The sequence below is a fragment of the Temnothorax longispinosus genome, chromosome 1, assembly GCF_030848805.1.
Source record: "Temnothorax longispinosus isolate EJ_2023e chromosome 1, Tlon_JGU_v1, whole genome shotgun sequence".
Lineage (NCBI taxonomy): Eukaryota > Metazoa > Arthropoda > Insecta > Hymenoptera > Formicidae > Temnothorax > Temnothorax longispinosus.
Window position 1 is genome coordinate 7,543,241 of NC_092358.1, and position 26,391 is coordinate 7,569,631.

General features: G+C 38.9%; 2 protein-coding genes across 5 annotated transcripts in view; one reads left to right on the forward strand and one right to left on the reverse strand.

Annotated features, from left to right (window-relative positions):
• The window catches only part of Bsk (mitogen-activated protein kinase dJNK), a 153,255-nt gene that overhangs the window by 81,013 nt on the left and 45,851 nt on the right, over positions 1 to 26,391 (reverse strand). The gene's annotated exons all lie outside the window — the stretch shown is intronic.
• Positions 7,797 to 9,704, forward strand: LOC139822101 (uncharacterized). The gene is made up of 2 exons (XM_071793699.1): positions 7,797 to 7,955; positions 8,321 to 9,704. Exons 1-2 carry the CDS (start codon positions 7,941 to 7,943, stop codon positions 8,618 to 8,620), a joined length of 315 nt encoding a protein of 104 aa, XP_071649800.1. The 5' UTR covers positions 7,797 to 7,940; the 3' UTR covers positions 8,621 to 9,704.

Consider the following 26,391-nt stretch of genomic DNA (forward strand, 5'->3'; position numbering starts at 1 on the left):
AGAACATGATCTAAAATCGTCTCTTCTTTTGAAAAAGAAATACTGCATGGTCTCGTTTCTCTTCCTTTCATCTTTTTTTTAAATTTTCTTTTTAAAAACGAGTTATAATATTCCATACAATACACTATTCTTCAAACTAGAAAAGAATAATATAGTAACTGCTCTTTTAAGCTGAATGTATTATACATTGTCAAGTTCCAAGAATATTTGGAGTCACCATTAATATTAATTTTGCCATTACGCATTTCGTACCCCATCCACTCCGGTTCCTCGCTCGCAACGTCAACGAAATCGCGAAAAATTTCTTATGATGCGTTTCGGTCGTGCGAACGCGTACAGAAATCCAGGGGGAGATCCTTCTGCGAGAAAACCGTATCATCCCCGGGGGACGTCGACGCTCTTGGATTTCAAAAGAGCTTTCTTCGCGGCTCTCAACGCGAGTCGGAGGGGAACAACGTTTTATAAGAAATAAATGTTCTCCGTCTCTCACTGTCGCGATCCTTCTCTTTCACTCTCGCTATGCGATTGGTGACGCGACGCGACGTTACCGAGGTATAACATCTGAGAAGTTGCGCTTCCGCCGACGAATCGCGCGTCTCCCATCCGCCGAGGAAATTATTTTTGGACATGTTGAATCGATGCCGACATATTTCGCGGTCCGCCGAAAATCCTGATGCCACTTTCGAAGAAGACGAGTGTGTTTTGCGATGTGTCCGATAACGTCAGTGCGCCACCCCCGTCTTCTATAATTGTTCGATGATTCCATCAGAGTTGAGGAATTTCTTTGAAGAAGTCTTTAGCCCGCAAATACGAATCCGTTATTCGTAATAGCTAAATGAGATTATGTAACTAATCCTTTTCATTTTTATGAAAAGAAATTAAATAGTTGTGCTTGTACAAATTATTAACTTTGTTTTATATATTTTTGTTGTCTTAATAATCTACTTAAAACTTAAGCACTAAAATTCTTGATATCTGTTACAACACAAGTATTACCATTACTAATAATTATTTTAAGCAATTATCAATTTTTTACTTTCAAAGATTATTAATAACAATGTTATTACTAAAACTAAACACACTTAATAGTATCAAAAAGACCTAAATCTTTGTACAGTTAACGGAAGTCTTGAGAATCAGAAATTAATATATCAACTGCAACAAATCGCAATAAGCTCGCGTCACGACAGTCAACGCTTTTAGCACGGCTTATCAAGTATGTTGACCGGATGATTTATCTGCCGCAACAGAATCTCTCTTACGAGTGGCTTATCTCATTCCGCGTCGTTCGCCACCCCCTTTCAGAATAACATTCGGTCTCCGACCGACGGCAAGAGCGAATGAAGGTAGGAAACGTGGATGGAGGTAACATGGGAAAGAAGAGAAGGCAAGCGGAGGTGGAGGACGAGGTGTTGCGGCACATTGTTCTCTCATGGAATCCGGAGGTTCGCGCAATTATTTTCGAGCGGCCATCCGACGAACGGAAATCCACTCCGTCATCGTGAAACAAAGTCTCCCTCCTTCTCCCGAGGGCTTCGAGAGGTATGGAAGAGGACGAAAGTGGAAACGCGAGAGAGGGCACCCGCGAGAGAGGACCCTCTCGAGGCACGCAGTTTCCGGCGTTATCGATCCCGTCCTAACGCTCACCCGACCTCTGTCCTCCGCACGCACGTCGGCAGACAGGACCTCTCCTCCTCTATCCTCTGGGAAACGAAAGAGATAGGGTTTCGCTTCTACTCGCGAAACCTTAAGCCGGCGTTATTACGACTTTCACTTAACGCCGTGCAATTTTCAGTCTCCTCTATCCTTTACCCTGCCGCATTAAGCAATCCGATACTCTCCTTTATTCTTTTCCTGGCCGGAGCTATTCCGTTTGTTAGCCTAAAACGATACTTCTAATTGTTTTCCACAAAGTGTTTCCAGATTAATGGTATTTATTTCATAGATCTTTTGATCAAAGATATAATATTTCTTGAAAATACAAGCTTATTGTTTATTTCCTAATTAATTATATAATGAAAAATTTAGAACAGAGAATCAAGGCTTAAATTAAATTATTGCTGACAAGGATAACTCAAAATGAACTAAAATACAAAATGTTAATATGTACTATCTTTTTAACCTTACCCATAGAGTTAAAATTTAGTTTGTTAAAATTTAATTTCTAAAAATTTAGTTTCTTGTGTCATTTCAAACTACAAATAATTGTCTTATAAATCCAATTTACAATTAAAATTAATTAATTAATCAAATGAATTTAGTAGACAGTAATAACGAAATTCTTATTTAAAAAATCTAAACATTTGTATAATTAATGGAAGTAGTTTAAATGTAGAATATTATCTATTTTTAAAGCTTACTTTTCATTATAAGGGAAAATTGACTCCGAATTGACGGGAGAAAAATTCATCGATAAAAGAGACATTTTATCTAATACCCGATAGTCAATTGTCCTTTACTCTACCATTTAGTTAAGACAATGAAATATCGATGCTTCTATTCCGAGATACTCCGTTTGGTGCTTATCTATAATGAATTTAAAATTGTCCCCCGAATGAAAATCGATTCGCGGCGATCCGATTCAAATTGTGATTCGGAGTCCGATACCGAAGCAGCAATCGACCAACTAACCAACGGGATCAACGCCATTCGACTTCCCATTTGATCGGGAAAGCTATATTGCGGATTCCGGCAACGCAAATATGCACGGAAATCAAATATCGGTCGCCACCGTCGTCGTCGTTCACAATAAGTTGACTTTCGACATTTATTTAAAAAAACCTTAACCCGACCGACCGACCGACTGACCGGCCGGGATCGATCGAATGAATCGTTTCATCCCGACTGCGAGGATTATTCATTGATGCTCCTCGTCCCCGATAATTCTCGAGCATCGCAAACTTTTAAATTCGATCATCTAGACTAGAGCAGTCGATTCAAATTTCCTATAAAACTTCTCCAATGAAAACAATTCATGCAGCTAGAGTTTAGAGCGTTCATAAAAAAATTTAAAAATTGTTTTAATTTAAAAAATTATAAAAGAATATATATTTATATGAAAAATTATAACAAAAAACCAATTTAATCACTTGATTATTTCTAAAAAGCTACTACTAAAAAAATAACTTTGTTATTTTTTTCTCACACGTGTGAAAAGGAATATGAGGCATAGTATAAGATAATAGGTATCAAAATAGGTCTCTTTCAGACTCTTCTTGCATTTTCCGCTCGCCTGAAGGTATACAAAAAACGTAGCGCAACGACGACTTCGCAAAAACGACAATGACAAAGGGAAGCAACCTCTCATGGAGGATCGACGTGCGTCGACTGCTACTAGTTGAAATAGAAAAAGAGAATAAGAGAAAGAAAGAGACAAACGCAAAGAGGCAAAAGGATAAAGCAGAAAGAAGCGAAAAGAGGATAAGACAAACGCGCAATGTGAAAAACAGAAAGGAATGGATATATAGCGGAAATTCACAATGAGGATAAGAGATCTTAAAAGAACTACGAAACAATGTCGTAGGACATGCCATCTGAAGACCGTATATTCTGAAAAAATCGACGAAAACAGGAAGAGATATTAATACATTAGATTAGATAGTAATACCAGATTCTTATCATTATATACATTTGCTATGTTAGTACTATTAATATTAAATGTTTTAATTTTTCGCTTAGATTGAATACGTTTATTAATAATTTCCTTCTCTCTTTCTATGTATATGTATATATGGTCTAAAAATACTCTAATATCATCCGATTATGGCACCCTGTCCGGAACAGCGTGTACATTCGTCCAACGAAATACATACGCATCTGCATCGGAAGTTTACACGAGCTGTGTTGTAACGAGTATGACATCGTGGACAGCAAACAGCGCGTATAGCAGCGGTATTACGTATACGGGTTGCGACGACACGGCATCAGGGACACCGAGCTACTTATGGGGCCGAGTCGCTACCGGAATTTCAAATGGAGAAAAGCGACTGAAGAGGAGTACGAAAAAAGCGATGAAGTCGGAAAATGACGAATGTCCGCGCCTAGACAATTACGAGAGCTTCTTCATCATGAAACATCGGAAGAGAAGGAAAAAAATTTAAGCGCCATTCTTTTTGCGTTTTATGGCATTCATCCTGCAAACAAAATATTAGAAAAAAATAAATATTTCTTTCAAGACAATTTTTTTCCTGCAATCAACAGATTAAATTCTTAATCATTATCTCAAAAAAAAAAAAAAAAAAAAAAAAATAGAACTCACGCACAACGAGAGGAATAAGAAACAAGGAATTAAACATAGAGAAAATGTCATAGTCGCATTTTTTTTCAAGACGGTCTTGATGGTCTTGATTCTCTGACAATTCTCTCTATATGTTTAATTCCTTGCTCCTTTATTCCTCTCATTGTGTATGAGCTCATATTCTCTTTTAGAAAATAAAGAAACATTTGCCGACATTACACGTATTATCATTTCGTTCTTTTATTGCCCTGACTACTATGTCCCTGACAACTAAATAAAATTACATTTTTCACATTTTTTAAACATATAACTTCTTTCCTATTTCAGAATGTAACATTACGGTATTATTTCTCCATCTCCAAAATGCACTGAATACGGTTTAAATATCGATACTTCAGATGCAGAAATCTCCTTCGTGTCGGGAAAAAACGCGAACGGCGAGAGATTCTTTACTCGCCCCCCGACAGACGAAATAGCGCAGGTTTACGCTCGTTTTAGAGTCCTTTTTATTTTCGGTTTACGAAGCGAGCATGTCGAATAGCCAATCAGAGTCCTATGGGAAAGAAACGAAATAACTGCCGCAATCGACGGATTTTCCTCACATAGTCGAGATCGTCGTTTCACGTGTATGCATAAATAACTATATATCGTCTTTATCGCATTATCATTTTTATAGAATTTATATGTAAGAAAAATAACGCAAAAAATATTATTAATTAATTTTTTAGCTATAGCTTTAATTTATTATTAATACCTATAAATTTTCTACTAATTAAGCAAAAGATTTTAAATCTAGTCGTTATTTCTATGAAAGTTTTAGAAGAAAAAAGAATAACTGATGCACTTTTTTATAAATTTAAAACATTTTTGAGTTTCTAGGTTCCTGTAAAATTTTTCTGATATTCTATTTTATTTGAAAAAAAAAGGATTAAAATCAGATACTGATATTATTTTAATAATAAAATCTTTTAGGATTAAATAACTCTTATACTCAATTTCATTTCACAAATATTGTATTCTTATTCTCTTGTATCTTTATCCCATAAGAAAATAAAGAGTAGCAAAAATAAAGCTGCAAGCAGTAAATATAAATAAAATCGCGATAATCTCATCGTTGCCGGTGGCGAATATTCCTACAAAGATTACTCTCCTTAGCATCCAAGTCGACGAAGCGACTCGGTATGCTAATACCGACGCGACGCGGATAAAAATGTGGCTAGCAATCAGCGTTTATATGAAAAACACTCCTCCGACACCCCTCCGACATCCACCCTGACAAACTGCCCCCGACCAACGTCGCCGCTTTGCGATGCCGCGATATTACTCGAGCCTTGCCTCTGCGAGCCAACAAGTTCGCACTCTTCTCCTCTTGCGGCTTTCTTTCATCGTCGAGAGCGGGAAATAACTGGAACTTTGGACGGATAATGCGAGACGCCCAAACCCTCAGCCACCCTCTCACGCCGTCCTCCATCCCGCGACTTTTCTGCGAATTTTCATCGAAAATCTTCTTTATTCGTCTGTTCGTCTGCAAGCGTCAGCTTTCTCAAAATGAGCGAGATAACAGAAGTAATGGCTTGTGCTAAAACGCTATCCTACGTTACAGCCATTTTATATCGCATCTTATAAGCTATATAACTACTGTTTGAATATATCTAATTTGATATTTTTGATCGAAAATCGAAGCTTTCTCTGTACCTATTAAACAATTTATCACCTCCAATATTAAATGTAATATTCAATACAAATATCTGTGTAGTATTATATAATTTGCAAGATATATCTTAATATTCTTGTCTCATTAAAAATATGGACTCTATTATTTCTTAGCAAAAAGATTAATAGTGATAATTGTTCAAACAAAAATAGATTTCGAATTTCACAAGAAATAATATATCTTCGCGAACTATATTTTCATGGATGGATTCTAGAACATTATTTTAATGTTGCCGTGCTACGATACAACGAGACGGGATCGCCGAGATGTTAGAAGTCGTCGGAAGGAGATCATCGAAAATGATGCACAATTTCGGCGCCGCGACGCCACGTTGTTTCGCGCGCAAAACACAATGCAACCGGCTGCAGCGACAGACCCTCATGAAAAATTGATCTCCAGCACTGAAAAGAGCGTAACACCGTGTTTCCAGCGCGATAAGTGGACCTGAATAAAATATGATTAACGACGGATCGTTACTCTTGTGCCAAGTTACTGCAGCTACTGTGTCGGGAGAGGCATGTATCGCCTGTGCTTTTCGTCTCTCGCATTGTCGTCGTACGAAACAATTTCGGACGGTAAATCATGCCAAGAATTCCACGGAATTCTTACGTGACCGCGCACCAACCGGGATATATATTTTAATGACAAATTCTTTGAGAAACTCGGAAATAACCTCCTCTGAATACTTATAATAAATGACTACCAAATGCTATTTTCTTTTCACACATTTTTGACTCAATATCCCGGAAATTGAATTTGAAATCTCACAACAAAGTTTGCGTGAAAACATCAACGGATAAGCGCGATTTATTTTCAAATTGGTATATAAATTAAACTGTGCGTTAAATTTTTGCTGAAAAAAACCCGTTTCAGATTAATCCATTTCGAACGATCATATCGAGTTATCGTCTCCGCGAGTTGCGGAACATTGTAACAGAATTCCGCTTCCGATAAACGATCGCGGGTTAACGCGATTAGCTCGTACGACCCGAGTCGAGAAATCCTGACTGGCAAATTGGATTCTATTGGACTTGCAATTTTCAGGCACCATTAGCGACCCTGCGGGAGAGACGTACACCACTCGGCCCTGCTCAATGGCGCGGGGACCATTTGGGATCCGCGGCCGCGAACGGGGTCCAATCGGGTACAAGGCTAGAATAGCTAAATCGTAGCCGTATCGTGAAAATTGTCGTGACGGCCGCGATTGCACGGAATATAAATTAGCAGATATCGACAGTTTTATACTGACATTATTGTCCGCGAAAATTTGCAACCGTTATCAAATAAAAACTTCGCATTTCCTTACTTCAATATTAATGACTGTTTGATTGAGCATATTTTATTTAGAATCGAAAATATCTTCAATTAAAGACGGACACAAGGGAATATTTCCAAAGTTTGGGCGAATCGCATTTGAGCATCACAGAAGTCAAAGATTAATTCTGTTTTTTGTAAATTTCTGGATTTTGATATTCACAAGGCACGTGATATAAACTTATAACTTTATCAATGATCTCTCTATCCTTTTTATTTCGTGGAACTGGTCAGTTCAGTTTTTGAGAATCTCATTTGTCTCCGGGATGCATTATTTATATTTTGTTTCTACCGAAACGTCAACAACTCACTGTTATTCTAGCTCGAGACAGTACAGAAGTATCGCAGGAATTCCTAAATGCGACGATCGGCGGCGGAGCATCGAAAAATTCTTACGTCTTCGTTTGGACGGCGGCCAAGGACGGGTTGCTCAACTTCGACACTCGCATCTACATTCGCGATGGTGCTCTCCGTCTCCCTCCGTCTGACGTACAATGTCACCAGAACAATAATTGCTATGCGCGATTACGCCAGTCGAAAACGGTAATCGCGAGTCGGTGCACGTACGCCTGAGCGCGTATAAAAGTACGCCACCCCGAGAGCACGAGCATCAATCGATCTTCGATCTTCGAGCTCTCCGAGGCTTTCCCGATCCTCTCTCAACAGCCAGCAGACATGAAGTACTTCGCTGTGAGTAAAATAATTGCATTTCTCTTCGTAATATCAAGATTGAGCTAATATAACAGCTAATGTAATAAGAACATCAATAGATAGTCAAAAAATTTTTGACTGACTTTCGGACAGTAACATTTCGCGATACTTGTTCAATTCTAACATGGAAAGAAATGTCGAGTCAAGTTTAAAAAGCCCTCGTCTCACCATCGATAATAAAAACAGAAGGCATTTTCTTTATTTTACGCTAGCTTGAAGCATCAATTTAAAAAACTGGAAGTTCAATAGTCCTGAGTCTTTCAATTTCACGTGTTCTTTAAAGAGCGTATCGGACGCTTTTTAACGCAGTGACACGCCTTTATACTTCTCTTTGACGTCCACAGGCTATCGCTCTGTTCGCCCTGGTGGCCGTCGCCCTCACGGAGGCGAAACCCACCGGAGTGGAATCCATCGAACCGGCCGCGGCGGCGCGGGCCGAGTCCACCTCGCCGGAAGCGGGCAGGAACAAGCGAGGGCTGCTGCTGAGCGCGGCTTACACAGCGCCGCTCGCTTACAGTGCATACACCGCGCCGGCCCTCTCGTACTCCGCATACAGCTACCCCTATGCGTACACGGCCTATTCGGGCTACCCCTATTATGCCGCCGCCTACAGTGCGTACAGCGCGCCCTATTACTTGGCCTAAATACGCGACCGCACGAGCCCGAGGGAACACGCCAAACTACCGACCAGCCTCTCTAATTTCGACCGGCCGCACGAGGAGAACACACTTGCGACGCGATCACGTAAGATAGTTTCATCGACAGAAGTATCTCAATCGGAATATCCGATACGTCAAATAAAATCTGTTTCCGTCATGAAAAGTGTTCGGTTCGTTCACAAGTGAAACGGGTTATCTATTTGCTTGGATTCGATTTTCGTGGAAAGGAATTTCGTTTTACGAAGGTACTTTACTCGAGTTGCGTCGGTTCTTCGTAAATTATTCTTTGCAACTTGTTCAAGAGTCATACAGGCACGCGGAAAAAATATGGGCATGACGCAAATAGTCATTCGTATGCATGACAGAGATTCTAAGAGGAACGCGAACAAACAGGAAGCGACCCATATTAAGAATCAGGCCTTATTCGAGTGAGGTACCTTCACTTTCGTTGCCGGTAATACCTCTCTTACAGTTGTATCTGTGGACTATGTTATTTACTCTCTAAGGAAAATACTCATACATTTATATGATCTATTTGAGGGACACTTATTACACCATCACATATATATGCACACGTATCTCTATAGTATCTCTTATCAAATAATCTACGTATTTACATGAACATGAATGAAACGGACCGTCCACCATCTGGATTTGTACAAAGAGAACCATTCGCACAACGCGAGATATGATATATATTATATTGCACTTCATTTTATAAAATGTGAAAAAAGATCATTGATAAAGCGTTGTCAAGAATGTCTCTTTGCGCATATACGATGCATTTACCATATAATTCAGTGAAAATACCGCAATTATAATATCACATACAGTGTATTCTGGTATTTCGCCTAAATGTCTGTATAAATCTGAGTTTTCACCAAAAGAATCCCAGCAGCGTGACTCTGTATAATATATCTCTTATCGCATAAAATATTAACAAAAAAATTGACGAAACGCTGCTAATTCTTCTTCGCGCTTGTGTATCTTCTATAAGATATCTGCTGTGTATTCATAAATCATGTAAGTCACTGTAGAAAACAAAAATATAACGCATAATACAACAATACTCACAATGTTTTTCTCTTTCCTATTACTTCGTAAAATTTATCTGTAAAACGGCGTATTTTTAACAAATACAGGCCTGACTTGTCCTCCGTCACAAAAATTTAGAGTAAGAGATATGATTAATATTTAATAAAGGTACCTTGATATACCTTTAATTTTATTCCCCTTAAGAAAAGTTAATTCCCAGCTGCTTTATACAAACAGAATTTTAATCGGGGCATACTTATACAAGCGGAATATTTAATGTTAAGTACTTATTAAAGTTAGCCAAGCTGTGGAATTTCAAGGTGTGGAAGGTCGGTATGAACGTCGGAAAAATGTCTCGCTTGACCTAGATATCGCGGGGTGTTACTCTCCTAGGCAGATAGAACTGTACTCTCGCCGACGACGACGACGACAAATGCATTTTTAAACCCATATCTTTAGCAAGAGTTTAGAGATCTTTCAGGGAAAATGGTAGCGCAATGTGTCGCGGAAGACTGCGCGGAACATTCCTGCGAGAGAGCTTGAAAATAGAGTTTAATACTTTGCAAAGATAAAAGTATCGCAATCTTCTTATCTCACTTATCTAACTTTTATCTCTCATCTTCATTAAGTCTTCAATAGTATGTAATAAAAAATATTCGATCATGAGTTTCCTTTATTTTGTTTGATTGTTCGTTAATTTTCTTCATATTCAACAATTTCGCAATTCTACAAATTTTTTATCCTACTTTACCAATTATTAATTTCTTGCATTCTTGTATAATATTTTATCATTTTTAGGTATATGTACTTTAACGAATATTAAAATCGTTTTGAATGATAAAAAAATGGATTGACGTTTCTCAAACCAACTGATATATAATAAACAATCATAAAAATGTATTCTTTTAATAAAGTAAACGATAAAATATTTTAAAGGATAAAAATCACCTCTTTTAACAAGCCAAAATAACAGAGATCTTAAAATTTAACAGCCTAAAAAGCTAACGCTCACATAAGCCGTAGCCTATTCAACTTAACGATGGAGGTATCTCCGTTGGCTCACAACGAATCAACGATAACGGATAATCCATAACGATCGAAAAATCTAAACCATTTTAGCGGAGGTGAAGCGATAATAAAATTAGCACGCGTTGCACATCGAATAAAATATATCGCGGTCAGAAGTGCACTACGTAGCCTAATCAGGAAAAAGGGGGGAAAGGGTTCACAGAGCCGCAGCTTCGATAACTCGGGTATGGAAAAACTTTTAATTGCTTCGTTTAATTGCCACCATTAACCGTGGTAATTAAGTTGAGTCGCGCGACACATCCGTCGTCGTGCCGGTGCGCTAAATTATACCGAGATTATTTCGCGCCGCCGCGAGGTATGGAGGCTTCTGAGATTTCATGCTAATCTTATCCTAAGAAAGAAATAAGCACAAGATACTTTCAGAAGTTGAACCTTCCAACTTTTCATATATTTTAAAACCAATCTCTTTAAATAACAAATGCATCATGCAAAATGCAACAATAAAAAAAACTCTACTTTAGAAAAAAATATGCATGCTATAAATAAATTGTATAAATGTAGAAAAAAAAGAATAAAAATCAGATAAAAAATAAAAGATATATTTAATTAAAATTTGAATGAAATTCTGCGAGACATTCTGCAAAGTTTATAAGTAGCATTGACGTTATTTGCATATAGTCTTCCAACTTTACGATAGCACATTTAGGAAACCAATTTAATTCATTATCATAAATTAATCAATAATCAATTGCATTCGCGCCTCGCGGAAATGTCTAATCAATAAATCAAATAACCGCCGGAATAATTTTATCGACGGATCTCGTTAAAATCCCAGTAACTACATTCGCAAATACGTTCGCCGCATTCGAAGTGAAATGCGAATTTCACATGCAACGTGTCGCATATGTCAATGAAACTGCCCAAAAGTTCGCGTGTATTTCAAACGAATAAGTTTCGCGACGATTGCCCTGTTGACCCGTCTATTTCCGGCTTATAGGTTTTAGTTCACTAAGCGTTCACGTTCACTAACAAATATATTTCTCGAACAAAAATATTTAATATTCAGAAAAATTAAAACAGTTTCTTTTTAAAGCCTTGATGAAAATTTTAACGCAGTTATATGCATCGACATTAAATATCTTAGAAACCATCTTCTCCAGATTCTAGTAAACTTAAAATTCACCTGAGATTAATCGAGGAGGAAGATTTTATTATTCATTTACATTTTTGGAAACGGTTGCAAGACCGCTTCATTCAATCGATCATCAGGACTGAGGCGCTGCCCGTCCCGCGATATTTTCGTTCAACGAATATTATTTCAGGATTTGCCAGGGAATACCGCCACGTGTATCGAACACCTATTTTATCGAACGTCTCGTATATAACCGGTACAGAGGCAGCGAACGCACGCGCGTAATCCCGGGATTTGAAGCCCCGTACCGGCGCGGTTACCGAACCAAAACGGCCGGCGCATACTAATGGGTCCTCTCCCAAAACGTCGGGCGCACGTCTCGCGTTGTTTCGCGTATAGCTGTATAGTTTCCAGTCTGGTAGCGGTATTAATTGCCGCAACATCGAGCCCGAGCGAAAATTGCTCGGGAATTTCCAATCGCGATAACCGGCGTAACGGCGCGGCGTTTCGAACTTTGTATATTAGTAACTTTGTCTCACAAAAGTAATCGATTTTAATTCTTTGTTCCGGCGCTGCCAAACCACTAAGTGAGACTATAAACTATATTGTAACAGTATTCGAAAATCTAATTCTAAAACTGAAAAGGATAAAAATCAGATTCACGAAGTAAATGCAATTTTGCGATATCTTTTCTTTAATTCTTTGACGGATAGCTCAGTTGACTAGCTGCTGCGCGAGATACGTATATACGTTTTTGAATTTTTGCATGAAATATGGAGACCCGAAAGAATCTCTTGACATATCGAAACGTTTTGAATATACGGCCGTTATATTTTCCGCGAAATGGGGTGCATAAATCTTCTCTGTACCATACTACTAAATTTTCTTTCGAAATGCGTTAATCTCGTTATTTATTTGCCGTACTTCGTGAAAAATCATGGAAAGCTCCTCTTCGTCTCATCCTTTATCACATTTTCGTATAAAATATACATAAATGCAGAAACGATTAAGTGCGACGCAAGTTTTCGGTATCTCTGCGAAAGTCACGACGCATAGCCCGGAAATGTAAGCGACATGCGCAATATGCAATCCGTATAATCACCGCAGTGGCAACTCATGTACATATACGGTGTCCCTGATATTGCGTACTTTGTCCCGGAAAAGATCGCTTGTTTTATTTTCGGAATATCAAAATAACTCTCGAGTTACACATCATTTTAAAAATGAAGTATAAACGAATCATATAAAATTTAATGATGCAGGTAAATAATAAACAATTTTTAATTCTAGTGGACGATAATAACGAAATTCGTAGGGCTCTAATCTAAAATGAAAGAAATTAAATATAAAGTTTTTGTATGGACAAAAGTTATTCAATTAAGATTTCTAAGAAATAATCTCTAGTTAAAAGGAAACGTACAATGTACGGAACACCAGGTATGTAGATGCAATATTACGAGATGATCACTCTCGCGATGGCTACACAGGCGATGTAGTATATAACGACCCCGGTCATATTTACCGAATTAATTTTCCAGAAAAGTACACGCGGAACGCTATTGTCACCCTCGACCCCTTTAGGCCATTAATTAAACGTAACATTAAATGACATGAGCATGCACTCTTGATGTCTATTCTGTATACCAGGTATATTTCGGAATTTCAAAACATATTACCTCTTATAAGCATACTTTTCGATTCGAATTATGCACAATTAATTCCATTACATAGAGTGCCTTAAATTGCTGTATTAGTTCTTTTTTTACGAAATTCGAATACTTTTAGAAAAGTTGTCACATCTATAGTTTTTTAATATTAATTGTTTGACTGGCTTAAATTCAAGCTAATTACATTCCCATCTTTTTTATGAATTAGGCGCAATATAATTAGGCGCATTATGAATAAGTACGCACTATCTAATTCAAATTAATATAGGTAACATATAATTAGCCTGCAAACATTAATAATTTTCCAAGCTGATTCTCACATAGACACGCACATTTGTAACGATCGCTCCTTGCAAGAAGAAACTGCATTTGAATAATTAATTTTCTACGGGAATAATCAGTGACAAAGATAGTCCACCTAATAGAATTAGTACCTAATAATGAAATAATATAACAATGTGTTAAATATCTCAGCAAGTCTCTAAATTCGAAATCGTCCTTACGAGATACTAATAAATTCGTCGGGCTTTCCTTAATTAAATACGAGTTCGCGGGCGTACAATATCCCTCGGGGACTACGCCGGGGACTTTGCATTGCAAATCGTGGCCTCCGACAAATCTCGAGATCTGCATAAGTATAAAAATAACGAGGGGCAATGGCGTCCGGGCTCACGTGAATCGTGAATCCCGAGACGCTCTGCGGAAAAGGGTCGATAGTACTCGTTCCGAAATTTAGATTCGCGGAGATAAACTCGCCCACGTTTTCAACCCTCCGCAAACCCCTCCGGCGTTAATTAAACCCCAATAAAAGTGGAGTGCTCTCCTCGCTGTCGATATTTAGAACAGTTTCATTTACTATGTGGCAATTAATGGTCCTCGAAGCAACCTGCCCCTGTAGTTTCGCATCACGAAACTTGTTTTAAAGAACGGAATTCGAGATAATAAGAAATAGTGATCTACTATCTTATATACACACACTAACTACATCAATGATAAGAGTTGTATTTGTCTTTAAATATATTATTCCTAAGATAAATATTCTAAGGATGAGATTCAAAGACTCTCTGTGTACATAAGAATATTTTTGGAATATTTTAAAAATATATATTTAAAAGTATTTGCAAGTAAAAAAGACAGAAACTCTTTTCAAAGCGAGATATTTTCTCCTAAACTATCGCCTCAATTCTAGGCCGACTTAACCAGAGCACTCGATACATGAGAAAAGGCTATCGACACGAATATACAAACAGTCGTAAAAGAGAGTAACACGCGTTGCGGAAATAAAGCTTGCGGACACAATAAAACGCGGCTGTAATTATTTCTCAGCCATGAGGAGAATTACGACCGCAACTGGCACGCTGCATATTGCCAAAGGGACAGGAAAGGGTGAGCGAGTCGGCGAAAATACAACCGGCATCCGATAGCAAAAGGGGAGGCGAACGGCGATCTCATCCGAATTCGGTCGGGGAGTCTGCTTAATTCCCGTGTAATAGAAAGCAATTCATTTCTTTTATTCGGAATAAAAAGCAACCACGCGCGTTCACGAATTATATACCCGATGCTCAGAAGCATTCAGTGCTGAAATTGAAAATGCCTAAACAGCGTATCGTATAACGAAAAGAAGAAGAAAAACATATTATTATAAGATGTATAGAAATAAATATACAGAAAAAATTGAAACGATTTATATACATTGTAAAGTTTCATTTATGCTGTTCGATATACTTTTGTAAGAAATATTACTTCTATTCAATACTTGTTTCAAATACTTCCTACCAATATCACGCGATCCTTCCCAGGGTTTCTTTTTTTTTCTTTTTTTTTTCTTTTTTCAAGAGACACACCTCGAAAGAACTCTTCGATCACTCATAAAATCATACAAATTCACCGAGCCTCAAAGCCAAATTCACCCTCAAAGTCACACGTCTCACTGAAGTTTCTCTTTTCACGAAGGGAGGCCCCTACGCAGTGCAAAAATACGTGGAAATTTTTCGTAGTCAGTTACGGGTCGACATCCGAAATAGGACATCGCACGTGTAACGATAAAGTGACAGCTGTCGAAGTCGTCGTTGCGATTTAGCCGTAATGGAACGTCTCTCTTGTCGAGGCGACGGGTTCCATCCCGGTCTCTCGGCACGACACGTGCTCTAACAATTCTCGTGGAAAAAAGTTCGCATGATAACAGCAACCGACCGATCGATTTTGCGATGAAAATAAGCGATGGCGCGCGGCGCAGCTCGATACCGACAACGACGATTTAGGACGAATTTATTTTCGTACAGGGACGCAACGCCGATCGAATCAATAAGGAAGCACATGATGCGCAGAGGCGCCCTGCACGACCTATTCCGGATCGACGTGAACCAATTTCTGCGGGAGGCGCGAACTCGAACGGAAGAGGCGAAAATAGGGGACACGGCTTGCTCGGTTCGCACCGTGAAAATCGATACGTTAATTAAAGGAATCAAACGTACAGAAAAATTGTATCGCATTTAGAATATTTCAAAGTTATATATTATTTCAAACGGGATATAAATTTTGTTATTTATTTGAATCAAGCATAATTCACGAAGAATCGTCTTCTTTCTCAACTACCGTAGCACACGAGAATTATTAATTGTCCCATATTTCTATCGAAGAAAGATCAAACTCATCAAAGAAATTGCCATTAAAATTGATACTGTTTGCTGGACTCCTTTTTTTAACGTGGTAATTCGAACTCTTGGATTTTAATCGATCACCATGACTAATTAAAAAGCGCATCGTTACTTTTGTAAAAGATAAAGAAAAGTTCTGATTCCGATATCCTTGTCACGGAAATATATTTAAAAAAAGATTTGGTGCAAAAAGATGGCCTTATGATATAAAATGTAAAAATTAATTACCTCTTAATCCAATAAGTACAATTAGTTGAATCGCGGACATTTGTAGAATGTGGTGGTGAGATACATACCTGAAACAAAATAAAATATTCTTCTTAATTACAGAAGCTTCGAAACAATAATTTCACGTCAACCGGTAAATATTCTTCAATTACCATTATTACAGTTTATGTACGCGGTATTGATACAGCAGATTATTTTATAGAGATTACTAAAATGTAGTTTGCTTGAAGATAATTATTTACGTTCAACCGAACAGAGTATATTGTCTTATTTAAGAAATATTAAATTCCATTCGATAGCCACAAAATCTCTGTCAATTTTAAATTTCATTTTTATAGTTTAATATAATCGCATTATTATTCAGTGAAATTCAAGAATATATGTATAGTAATCCCCAATAATAGAGAAAAGGCAGTTATATAAATATCAGATGAAAAATCTCTCTTTCGCAAATTTATTTAACAATTATCAGTATTTCGATACTCCATGATATTCATCTAGCTAAAATTGAAGCACTTTTCCTATAATTAAATAATTTTAAAAAAAATAACAGACAAACGTGCAAAATATACTGCATCACAATTTAGATTAATTTAAATCACATTTAATTTTCCCTCTTCAATCATCCCCGTATAATTTTCCAGAAGAGTGTAACGGGTGTCGGTACGGCCGCAGCGCCTGTGATTAACACCATGACGCTTCGTGTTTCATCAGTGGGTGGACACATCGCCGTTATTAGCGTGTTCGATCGTAAGGAAGGCAATTTTCGGAGTCGAAAGGCGCGGTCGGAGGAAATCGATCAGGCCGGTCGACCGCCGGTGTCAAAACGCGGGACCGCCTGCAATTTCTCACCCTGAAGGAGCGCGCGATCGAACGAAGGGTTAAGGGTGAAAAAAGAGAAGGAGAGAAAGAGAGAAGGAAAAGCTTTCGCCGGTGCACGAAGAAGAAAAAGGAACGCGAGAATGTGCGACCGAGAGAAGGGATCGAGAAAAGGGCGAGCCAGCAGCTTCACGAAACTCAGCGGAGGAGAGAACGGCGACGAGGAACTTCCGCCATAAATCAAACGACCCTCCTGCGAATTTCGCGGGGACGGCCCTTTTCCCTTTGGCTTTCGGGAGGCAGGGACACGGTGAGGCAGAGAGAAAGAGAGCGTTTCTCACTTTTTCCCGGGCGCGCAAATCGGCGCGTTACGAGCCCTGCAAGGGCAGATCGATAAAGGCCCACGCCAGACATTGCCCGAATTCCACAAATATCGCGTTTTCAGGCGCGTGACGTGAAGTTCGGAGTCAATTAAACGGGACCACCCGGTACACATAACTTGACCGTATCGAGCGACGCAACGACGAACGTTTCGTCCACATAAGAGACTTTTATCTCGAATTCTTACGCGATTAAAGTTTGCGCATATATACATCGCGTGATAGAAATAATATTGTATATTACGAAAATATTTCGATTAAAAGTTACTCATTGTCAGATCTTTTATCAGGAGACCCCCTGATCATCGGATCTTTCGAAAACAGCTTAAAACATCCCTAACTATAATCGTCGGGCAACGTGTAGAAAACGCGGGTGCGTACTGCGGTACTGCGTAATATGATTTGATGCGAAAATGGACCTTTCTGCGAAACTATGGACGCAAAATAAAATTTCGCGAACACGCCCGCGGCGGAAATGTCATGAATATGAAAATTTACGTTTTCCACGTACATATACGTATATATTCGTAACACACTCCGCACCAAAGCAATTCCATCCACAACGAACAAATCGGAAACGACAGAGAAAAATACGGAAATACGTTCATCGTTATTACTATATCTAGTCGTGCGGCGTAAGGCCGTAAAAGCTCGGCGCGTATCTAGCTAGATCGGTACTAATGGCCATACAACACAGGCCAACGCGGAACACACGTTCCCGAACGCGGGTATGCTCGGCTACGGGGATATCTTAATACCGATCTGCCGAGTGTTTGCGGAGAATGAGGAAAATTAATGTAATAATATGGGACAACGGTGCGAGACCGACCCCCGGGTCGTTTATGTCCCCGTTGCACGTGATCCCACGTCGAGAACCAGGCTGCAGTTCAGCCGTGCCTTTATGACTTCGGAGACCCTAACCATCTAAATTACTCAGGACTCCTGCTATATATATTTATATATTAACTAATTTTTAGAAGATATATTTGCTTTTATGAAAACATAAAGAGATATATACATATGTATATAGGATTTATTTCGGTTTATGTCGAATCTTTCCATTCGACAAAAAAGAAATACCAGAAGAAAAATGAAAAATCATTATTGCTACAAAAAAATGGAAGTTTAAATATTTTTTTAAACTATAAAGAATATGCGTTTCTTTCAAGACATTTACTCTCTAAATCTGAATCACTGATTCAGATTTAGAGAGTATAGTTCAGTATTCATCAACTTTTTATATGAAATAAAAAGAAAAGAAATAATAAAATGTATAGTTTTCGTATTTGAAATACTTTATAGTCATTGTTACATTTACGTAAATGTAACTCTAAACTTTTCTTCAAAACATTAATTACTTGTCACTTTTTTCATATATAGAAATAGAAGAACTCGAGCATCTGCATTTAAGACATTTACTTCCGATTTATCGATGCCGGTAGTTACCACAAGGAACTCGAGGGCGTCGGGACATGTTGTTATCAAGTGTTTATAAACATATTGGTAATATTGGTGACAAAGGGGTGTCGCTGCTGTCCGGCCGATGAGGTCCGCGGAGGAGGGGAGGGTGTCCGCGTTTCCGGCCAAAGGTCCGCGGAAGAGGGGAGGGGGAGATTCGTGTTCTAGAGCGAGGGTCCGCGGGGAGAGGGGAAGATGTCTGCGTTCTAGGGCAAGGGGGTCCGCAGGGAAAGGACGCGCGTCGGTTATGGCGCGGGGTATTACAAAGGCTAGCGGGCGCCGTTCGGCTGCTGGAATTTTATCGGCAAATATAAACAAAATAGAGAGTTAGATCGCGAGACACTCGCCTCTGCAATGATCTCATCCTTCTAAAACATGTGAGCCGCCATTCGGTTACGATGTCTCACACTACAAAAGCGAGCGCCGATGGTCCGACGACGGTTTAAAGATAAAATAGCCGAGGTAAACAATCGATAAAATTTGTCGTCGATGACGATTTAACCGTCGCGAAGTCCTCTTCATAGTTTTTTTTTTCTCCCTAAGAAGAGCCACTGCCGATAAGTCTAATTAAATTACCTCATTAACCTCTGTCACACTGGGAAAACGTTCTCTTTATAAAGCGCGTCCGCGTGATCTCGAGAATTAATCCAAATTAAACGCAGCCTCGCCCTTCGTCTGCTCGAGAAGATATGCAGCTCGGACGTTGGCCGCCATCGAGAGAAAGAGAGAACTCACGTAATCCGCTTCCATCGTGAAACTAATGTCGCGTGCAAGGGTTAGTGTCACGCCGATATATGATTAACTCCCTTGCGCGCAAAGGGATGGCCGAAACAACCCTTCCCACGCGCATAATTTTCTCGTCACACGTGCCGACTTTAGAGATGTTGACTGAACGCTCGGGATTATTCCGGATTTGTCGTCATTTTACGTCACGCGACTGATGTACGATTTAGTTGCCATTCTAAGTTACGTTGCGGTAATACAGTAAACAGCAAATCTCTGCGAAGCGTAACCTAAGATTAATATAGATTACTTCTGGCGTTTGCCAGAGATTTACGTCGGAAATTCGTGATACGCATGCGTCAGATATCATGTTACATTACAGCATTACGTAATAACCTCTTTAATGGGATAGAAGTAGGAATATGAAGGAATTGATATGGAATAGTGCGTCAGCAAATAAATTTTAATGATGTGGTAAATAATTTCAAGAGTGCCATCAAATTTTTTTTAATCTAAAAAGAAAACTTATCTTCATATTCCTGTTAGGAGAAAATCAAATGCAACTTCGTCAAAGAAGATAACATTTTGTAATATAATTATACATAATACACGTAATATAGAAGGACCTATTGGACTCATCAAAATAAAAGCTGCACGTTACAGAAAACCGACAACAACGTCTGCATTGGAAAACAAGGCGAGAGATAAAGTGTTCACGGTAGCCAAAACAATCTTATTTTTACCCTCGACGGTCGTCGTTTAATTAAGCAAACGGGCCGTGATTTCTTACAACGGTCTGATACGCGAGACGTTATCTCCAGACGAAGAAATTAATTAACCGTCGTTTCTCGATGCTCTAATCGGCGTAACGCGAGCAAATACGGCATGCGTCGCGCCGTTCGATCGGTCGCGAGATCGAATCCGCGAGGACGAATCCCCTCCACGAAAGACGCGACGGAGAATCGGCGTTTTAATCGGTTACACCAGCTCGAGCTAAAATTTTCATCTCGCGGCTCTCGAAACTAAATTAACGGCCGATCGATACGTCTCGACGAGTGCGCTCATAATTTCAACCGGGAGGAATTCCCAGCCGCTAATATAAATCTACCTCATCGATGTAGTTACGGTGTGTGCATCGATGAGACTATCTTATACTGACTATTTTCGTCACACTTAATAATTAATGAATAAACATTATTTATATGGTAATACCTCCTCTCTAACTTTTTAAATTATTAATTTATTTTATAAAACTCATACTATCAGCCGAAGATAATTAACAGCCCATCAATAACAGCAAACTTAAAAGATAAGTAAAATCATCACTAAATCACAATTTAAAAGAGATCATTAAAAATATTTCAATATACATTTCAATACTTCTCTAAAAAGATCGCTTAGAATTTTTTCATGATATATATTTTGGGGTAAATCCTTACAGCTTCCATTATCTTGGATACTTTCTCTATGTCCACTAGAAAAAAGATTTTCGACTAGATCTTATTAATTCTGGTAACGAGCGAAGGGTTAATCATTAAATATTAACTGATCGGCGTTAATCAACGTCGGGATGCAACTGAGCCTTAGGATCTCCCGTGAAACTTAAAGTGACGCAGAGTAATACTCGGTGGGACGAAGGCAAACGTGTTGACTGTACGTCCGGACGTACGCGCATAATTCTCGAGAGTGTTACGTGACCGGCTGCTGTAACCGCGCGTGTCCGCGTCTGCGGCGCGGCGCGGCGAAATCACGCGCAATTAGGCGCAAGCTATTGCGGGAGCAAAACGCGAGACGCGATGTGCGCGATTTAACAATTCCATATGAGCGCGCCGTCGCATTAATCAACGTCAGATACGGCGACCGATTACGCCCCCGATGGCCCCGATATGCATCGCGAATATCCTCGTTGTTACAAGCGCGGCTTAGTATCCACGGATTTCCGGTATGATTCGATCCCAGATCCCCGAAACAGCCGACCATCTTTTTGCACACACAAACACCGCGGTTGGTAGTCTCGTCGATGTCCTATCGCACGCGACATTGATATCACAGTTGGAATTGTGTACCTCGCGTATGGCGTATTTGCAGGTTTTCAAAAATTTACAAACTTGCAAATATTTGATGCATTGTGATGTTTATTCATGTCGTGCGACGCAAGCACGCACATTTTTTTTTTTTTTAGATATAAACCTGGAATCCTGTATGAATCCTATATATTATTCGCAAACAGTTTTTATGAAGTATCACCTCTGTTAATATTAACATCTTTTTTTACTCCAAATTTCATACATATTTGACAGTCATTATATTTCCGTCAAAAGTAAATTTTTAAAAATTATAATTCTAAAAATTCACATGACAAATGTCGCTCTATAATATATAGTGCAAAACAGGATATACTGATATACTTTATTTTTTGGAAAAGTAATCCTGATTTGTATAAGGATTATTCTCAAGCAAGTGCATTTCTCTTTACAAAATAATATCATATTTTTACATATCATTTTCATCCTACTTTTTCCAACAAAATCTGAAATACCTCGTATACGTTTAATTACAATTACATTTCGGCGTTAAAAATTCACATATGGCGAATGTGCCATCCATTTACATCATTCAAACCAGGATACGCAAAGCAGCATATTAGAGATGACGAGCATACACATATCTCTAAAACGAATTCGCATATTACCTCTTGAACTTCTCCAAAATTTGCTCCCTAATCCTCCCTGATTTCTCGCGTCTCGTCTTCACCCGAGAGATGTAGGGAGACCGGGAGACTTCACGCTCGCCGTGAATTATTCTCGCTTATACTCGGAATATCCGCCTAACCGATTACCAGAGCGCGAAATAGGAAACGGTTAGGCTCGCCTAGGCGGCCGACGGATTATTAAATTTAATACGGCCAATTACTTCGAGGAGAGCGACGAAAGCTAATAGCCGTGGACGATGGCGTCGCGGTCCTTAGGGCCCACTGGAAGAAAGTGGCTCGACGATACACACAGAAAGTGAGAGGGAGAGAGGCGTGAGCGAGAGAGAGAAACACGGTCCCTAATGACGCCGTTAAATCAAACAGTCGTGCCATTATTAACTGCGGACAGATCTAACGGCGGACGAGCGCGAGAAATACCACCTCGAGTGGTGGCCGAGAATAAGCACTCTCGCAGAACGCGGCGGTTAGGCAGTTGCGAAATTGTTCGGCTGCCACGAAGAAAGCGCTCGCTTTTGCTCGCGAAGATTGTGCGGTATACGTGAAATTTCGTGAAGGCATTCGTAATTGCTACGGACACAGGGAGGATATGCAGCGACCGCGAACATAATATAGATACAAGAAACAGGTGGCTAAAAGTATGGTTCCTAGTAAGATAAAAGATATGAGAGTAATGTAGAGCTCGTTGAACTTATTTTTTGTTCTTAATATATAATTTGTCTTATTCAGTTATAATATTTCATGTCAGTGTGTTCACATAATCATCAAATATATTCGATACTCATTTATAGTATCTTAAAGCAATTAAAAAGTAGTACATTTTGATAATTTTTCTCTTTTTACAACTTTTTACCCTCTATACGTAAATATGTATTTATGTAAAGCATAACAGCAAATAGGCCCTGCTTTAATATTAATTTCCTATTAATAAGCAGAAGCAACAAATTAGCGATTATAATTGGCATCTAATTACTGTAAATCCGAACATGATTTCCAATAACAAGAGCGGCAGTTTAACAACAGGATGGCGTTCTGTATCGAGATTTTAGCGCTCGTCAAAAAATTCTGGACAGGCGAATCCCGGCCATTCCCGGACACCCTCGGTCATCCCCAATGGCGCCAAAAGCGCCGCTGACATTTCGATCACGTGACAGTTCGTCACAGCCTTTCGGAGCGAAGGGCTGACACGGCGTTGACAAACTTTTGGAGTGTACATACATAGTCGAGGGGAGAAGTCAATACGCAACTGGGGAATAAAGTGCGTTTCAAACGCATCAAAGATAGACCGAGAAATGAGGAATTATAAGTATACGATCAATTTTGATTAAACATATATGTGTATGAACATGACTGGCAAAAATATCTCGAGAAATTCCCATTAAAAATTTCGCAACTGACATTTGTTTTAATCTGTAGTTATTTCTTTTTAATTACAATGTATAATATATTCTTCTCTTTTCCGAAATTTATAATCTCTTTTACGATATAGTGTTCCTTAAACGGTGCGGTGCCGGCGGTTTAAGTCTTCTGCAATTTAAACTTCAGTGATTTGCGGTAAAAATAATCCAGTCGAAAATTCTCGAGGGATGTTTGAGAATTGCTGCTTTAGAAGTAGCTTTCGTTTCCACACCGCACTCTTTAGCTCGCGAACGAGTCCGAGAGGGCTTCCTATAGTATGTTACGCAAGTGGAGTAAAGAAAGAGAGAGCCCGTTTGAACCTGCTTTCAAAGTAAACACATTAACGATCGCCTTTTTCGCGCATGCACGAAGGTGTCTCGAAAGTCCCGGGCATTTTCTCTCAAAGCGGGCCTAACTGAGAAGAACCAGTGATTACTTTCGTATGAAAGCAAAAACGGTTCCGAGGTTAAAGCCATATTCATAGCTCCGTTACTCCCTCGAGTCAAGATTCCTCATTTCGGAATGCGTATATATAAGCGAGGGTAAGATACCCTTGTTCCAAGAGACAATTATAAATACAAATCTCGTTTTACACCGGAAGTAAATATAAGCTTCCGCCGCAAGTGGCTTGACATTTGAAAATAATAAAATGGATTTAAACAAGATCGAGATTAAACGGAGTATCAATGAGTTAAATCTTGATGGACCGGGACAGATCCATCGGCGTTTCTCGCAAGAGACGTACCTAATGCGTTATATTGTCACGCGCATATGTTACACACGTAACATCGGTATGTCGGGAATGCGACTAACGATCCAAGCTGGTGCACTCGCTGGTCGAGTAATTACCTGTATTACGCCTCGTGAAATGACCACTCGTTACTGACCCGAGAATAGCTGATAACTCGCGTCGATTAGATCCCGAATGGGAGTGGCGCGTATAACATTAAGTTATAGTTATGTTATCCCCATAAACCTAATGAAAACGTTCCAATAATTGGTCGTCTTGCATCCACCCCGGATCGATATTTAAATGGTACCTAATTAGCAAATTTACTAATCAAAGATAATATTCATCGATCAGATACTTTCCTCTTAATTTTTAAAAATTTTCAATTTAAAAATAATTCTCGTGCAAAACCTGTTTAGAAAAATACTGCAAAAAGATTACTAATAATATTATTGTGATTTAGGTTCCTTTTTTCTCTAAATCTTAATTTAGAACTAATTTTTTCAAGTACTTATTGATTCAAGTTCTTATTCATTTTCTCGGTTTTCTAAAGAAGTATATGTAAATTCACCCGTTGCAATTAATTCCTCAATTAAAACTGTACTGCTAATGCAATGCTATTAGAGATTACTAATGCCGCAATATTGTGCAGTGTGTACAGATATCTGTACTTGAATATTCATCGCGAATTTCCCCTTTCACCGGGGTAAAACGGGCAATTTCATCTCGCAATTCGCGCTCCCATTATCGTGAATTCGCAAAGGGATTCATTGGCTCGGTACGCGTCCGGCGGTTTCTGGTCAGATTCCAGAACTGTTTATACGTCTTTACGATTAAATACGTAAACTCCGCGTAAACCGCTGCCAAAAGAGCGCGGTTACCACGCGCGGGCTCGTTCGCATCCGTACGCTTTTGCATTAGTAGGTATATATATATTTACCGCGCGAGCACACTCTCTCGAGAGCCGGCCTCGCTCGCGAACACGACGGAATTACGTAACATCCTTTATTTATGCATCCGCATTTTCACTTTGTAACTAAATAAGTTTTTGCGCGTGCCATTGCTCGACGCACCGACTCATCGCAAGGGATTAAATTTTATCCTGCAAAGTAATGCACACAGGCAAACGAAAGAGAAAATGATAATACTCTTCCAGTGGCAAATATAATATAACTTTAATTGACAATGTTGAAATTCCCTATATATATATATACATATATATACACTGATATATCGAGAACTCAGCAAAAGTGATATTAAACTTTATTTTTGCATGGCATATTTGCTAATTAAGCGCGCTCTCGCATGCACAGAATTATTTATTGCGTACACTTGTTATTTGCGCTGATTTCAAATGTTAATTATTAAAATTAAATTTATATATTACTCGTTGAAACGTAGTCCGGTTGTTGCTTCGTACAGTTGTACACTATTTCCGAATAAATAAAATTTCTTATAAAGTGCAGTATACGCGTTTTAAAGTTACCAATTTAAAGAATTTTTATCTTTTGCGATATCCACTGACAGAAAACGCATTTTTGTGCCATATATAGATAATAAAAAAAAACTTGTTTCAAGACTGAAAGTGGTTGAAGCAAACCGAAAGAATTCCGGTCACTGCGATCGATTATTGCGAATGTCTATTATTAGAAAAAATACACAGAGGATTGTTATGCGAGCTTCGAGACGCTTAACGTCGTTTATGTAGTGGACTTGTTTTCACTGAACATTTAGGTCCTCCACGCTAAAAAATAAAATTAAATAAACCTGTAAAGAATCGCGTTTTTCGT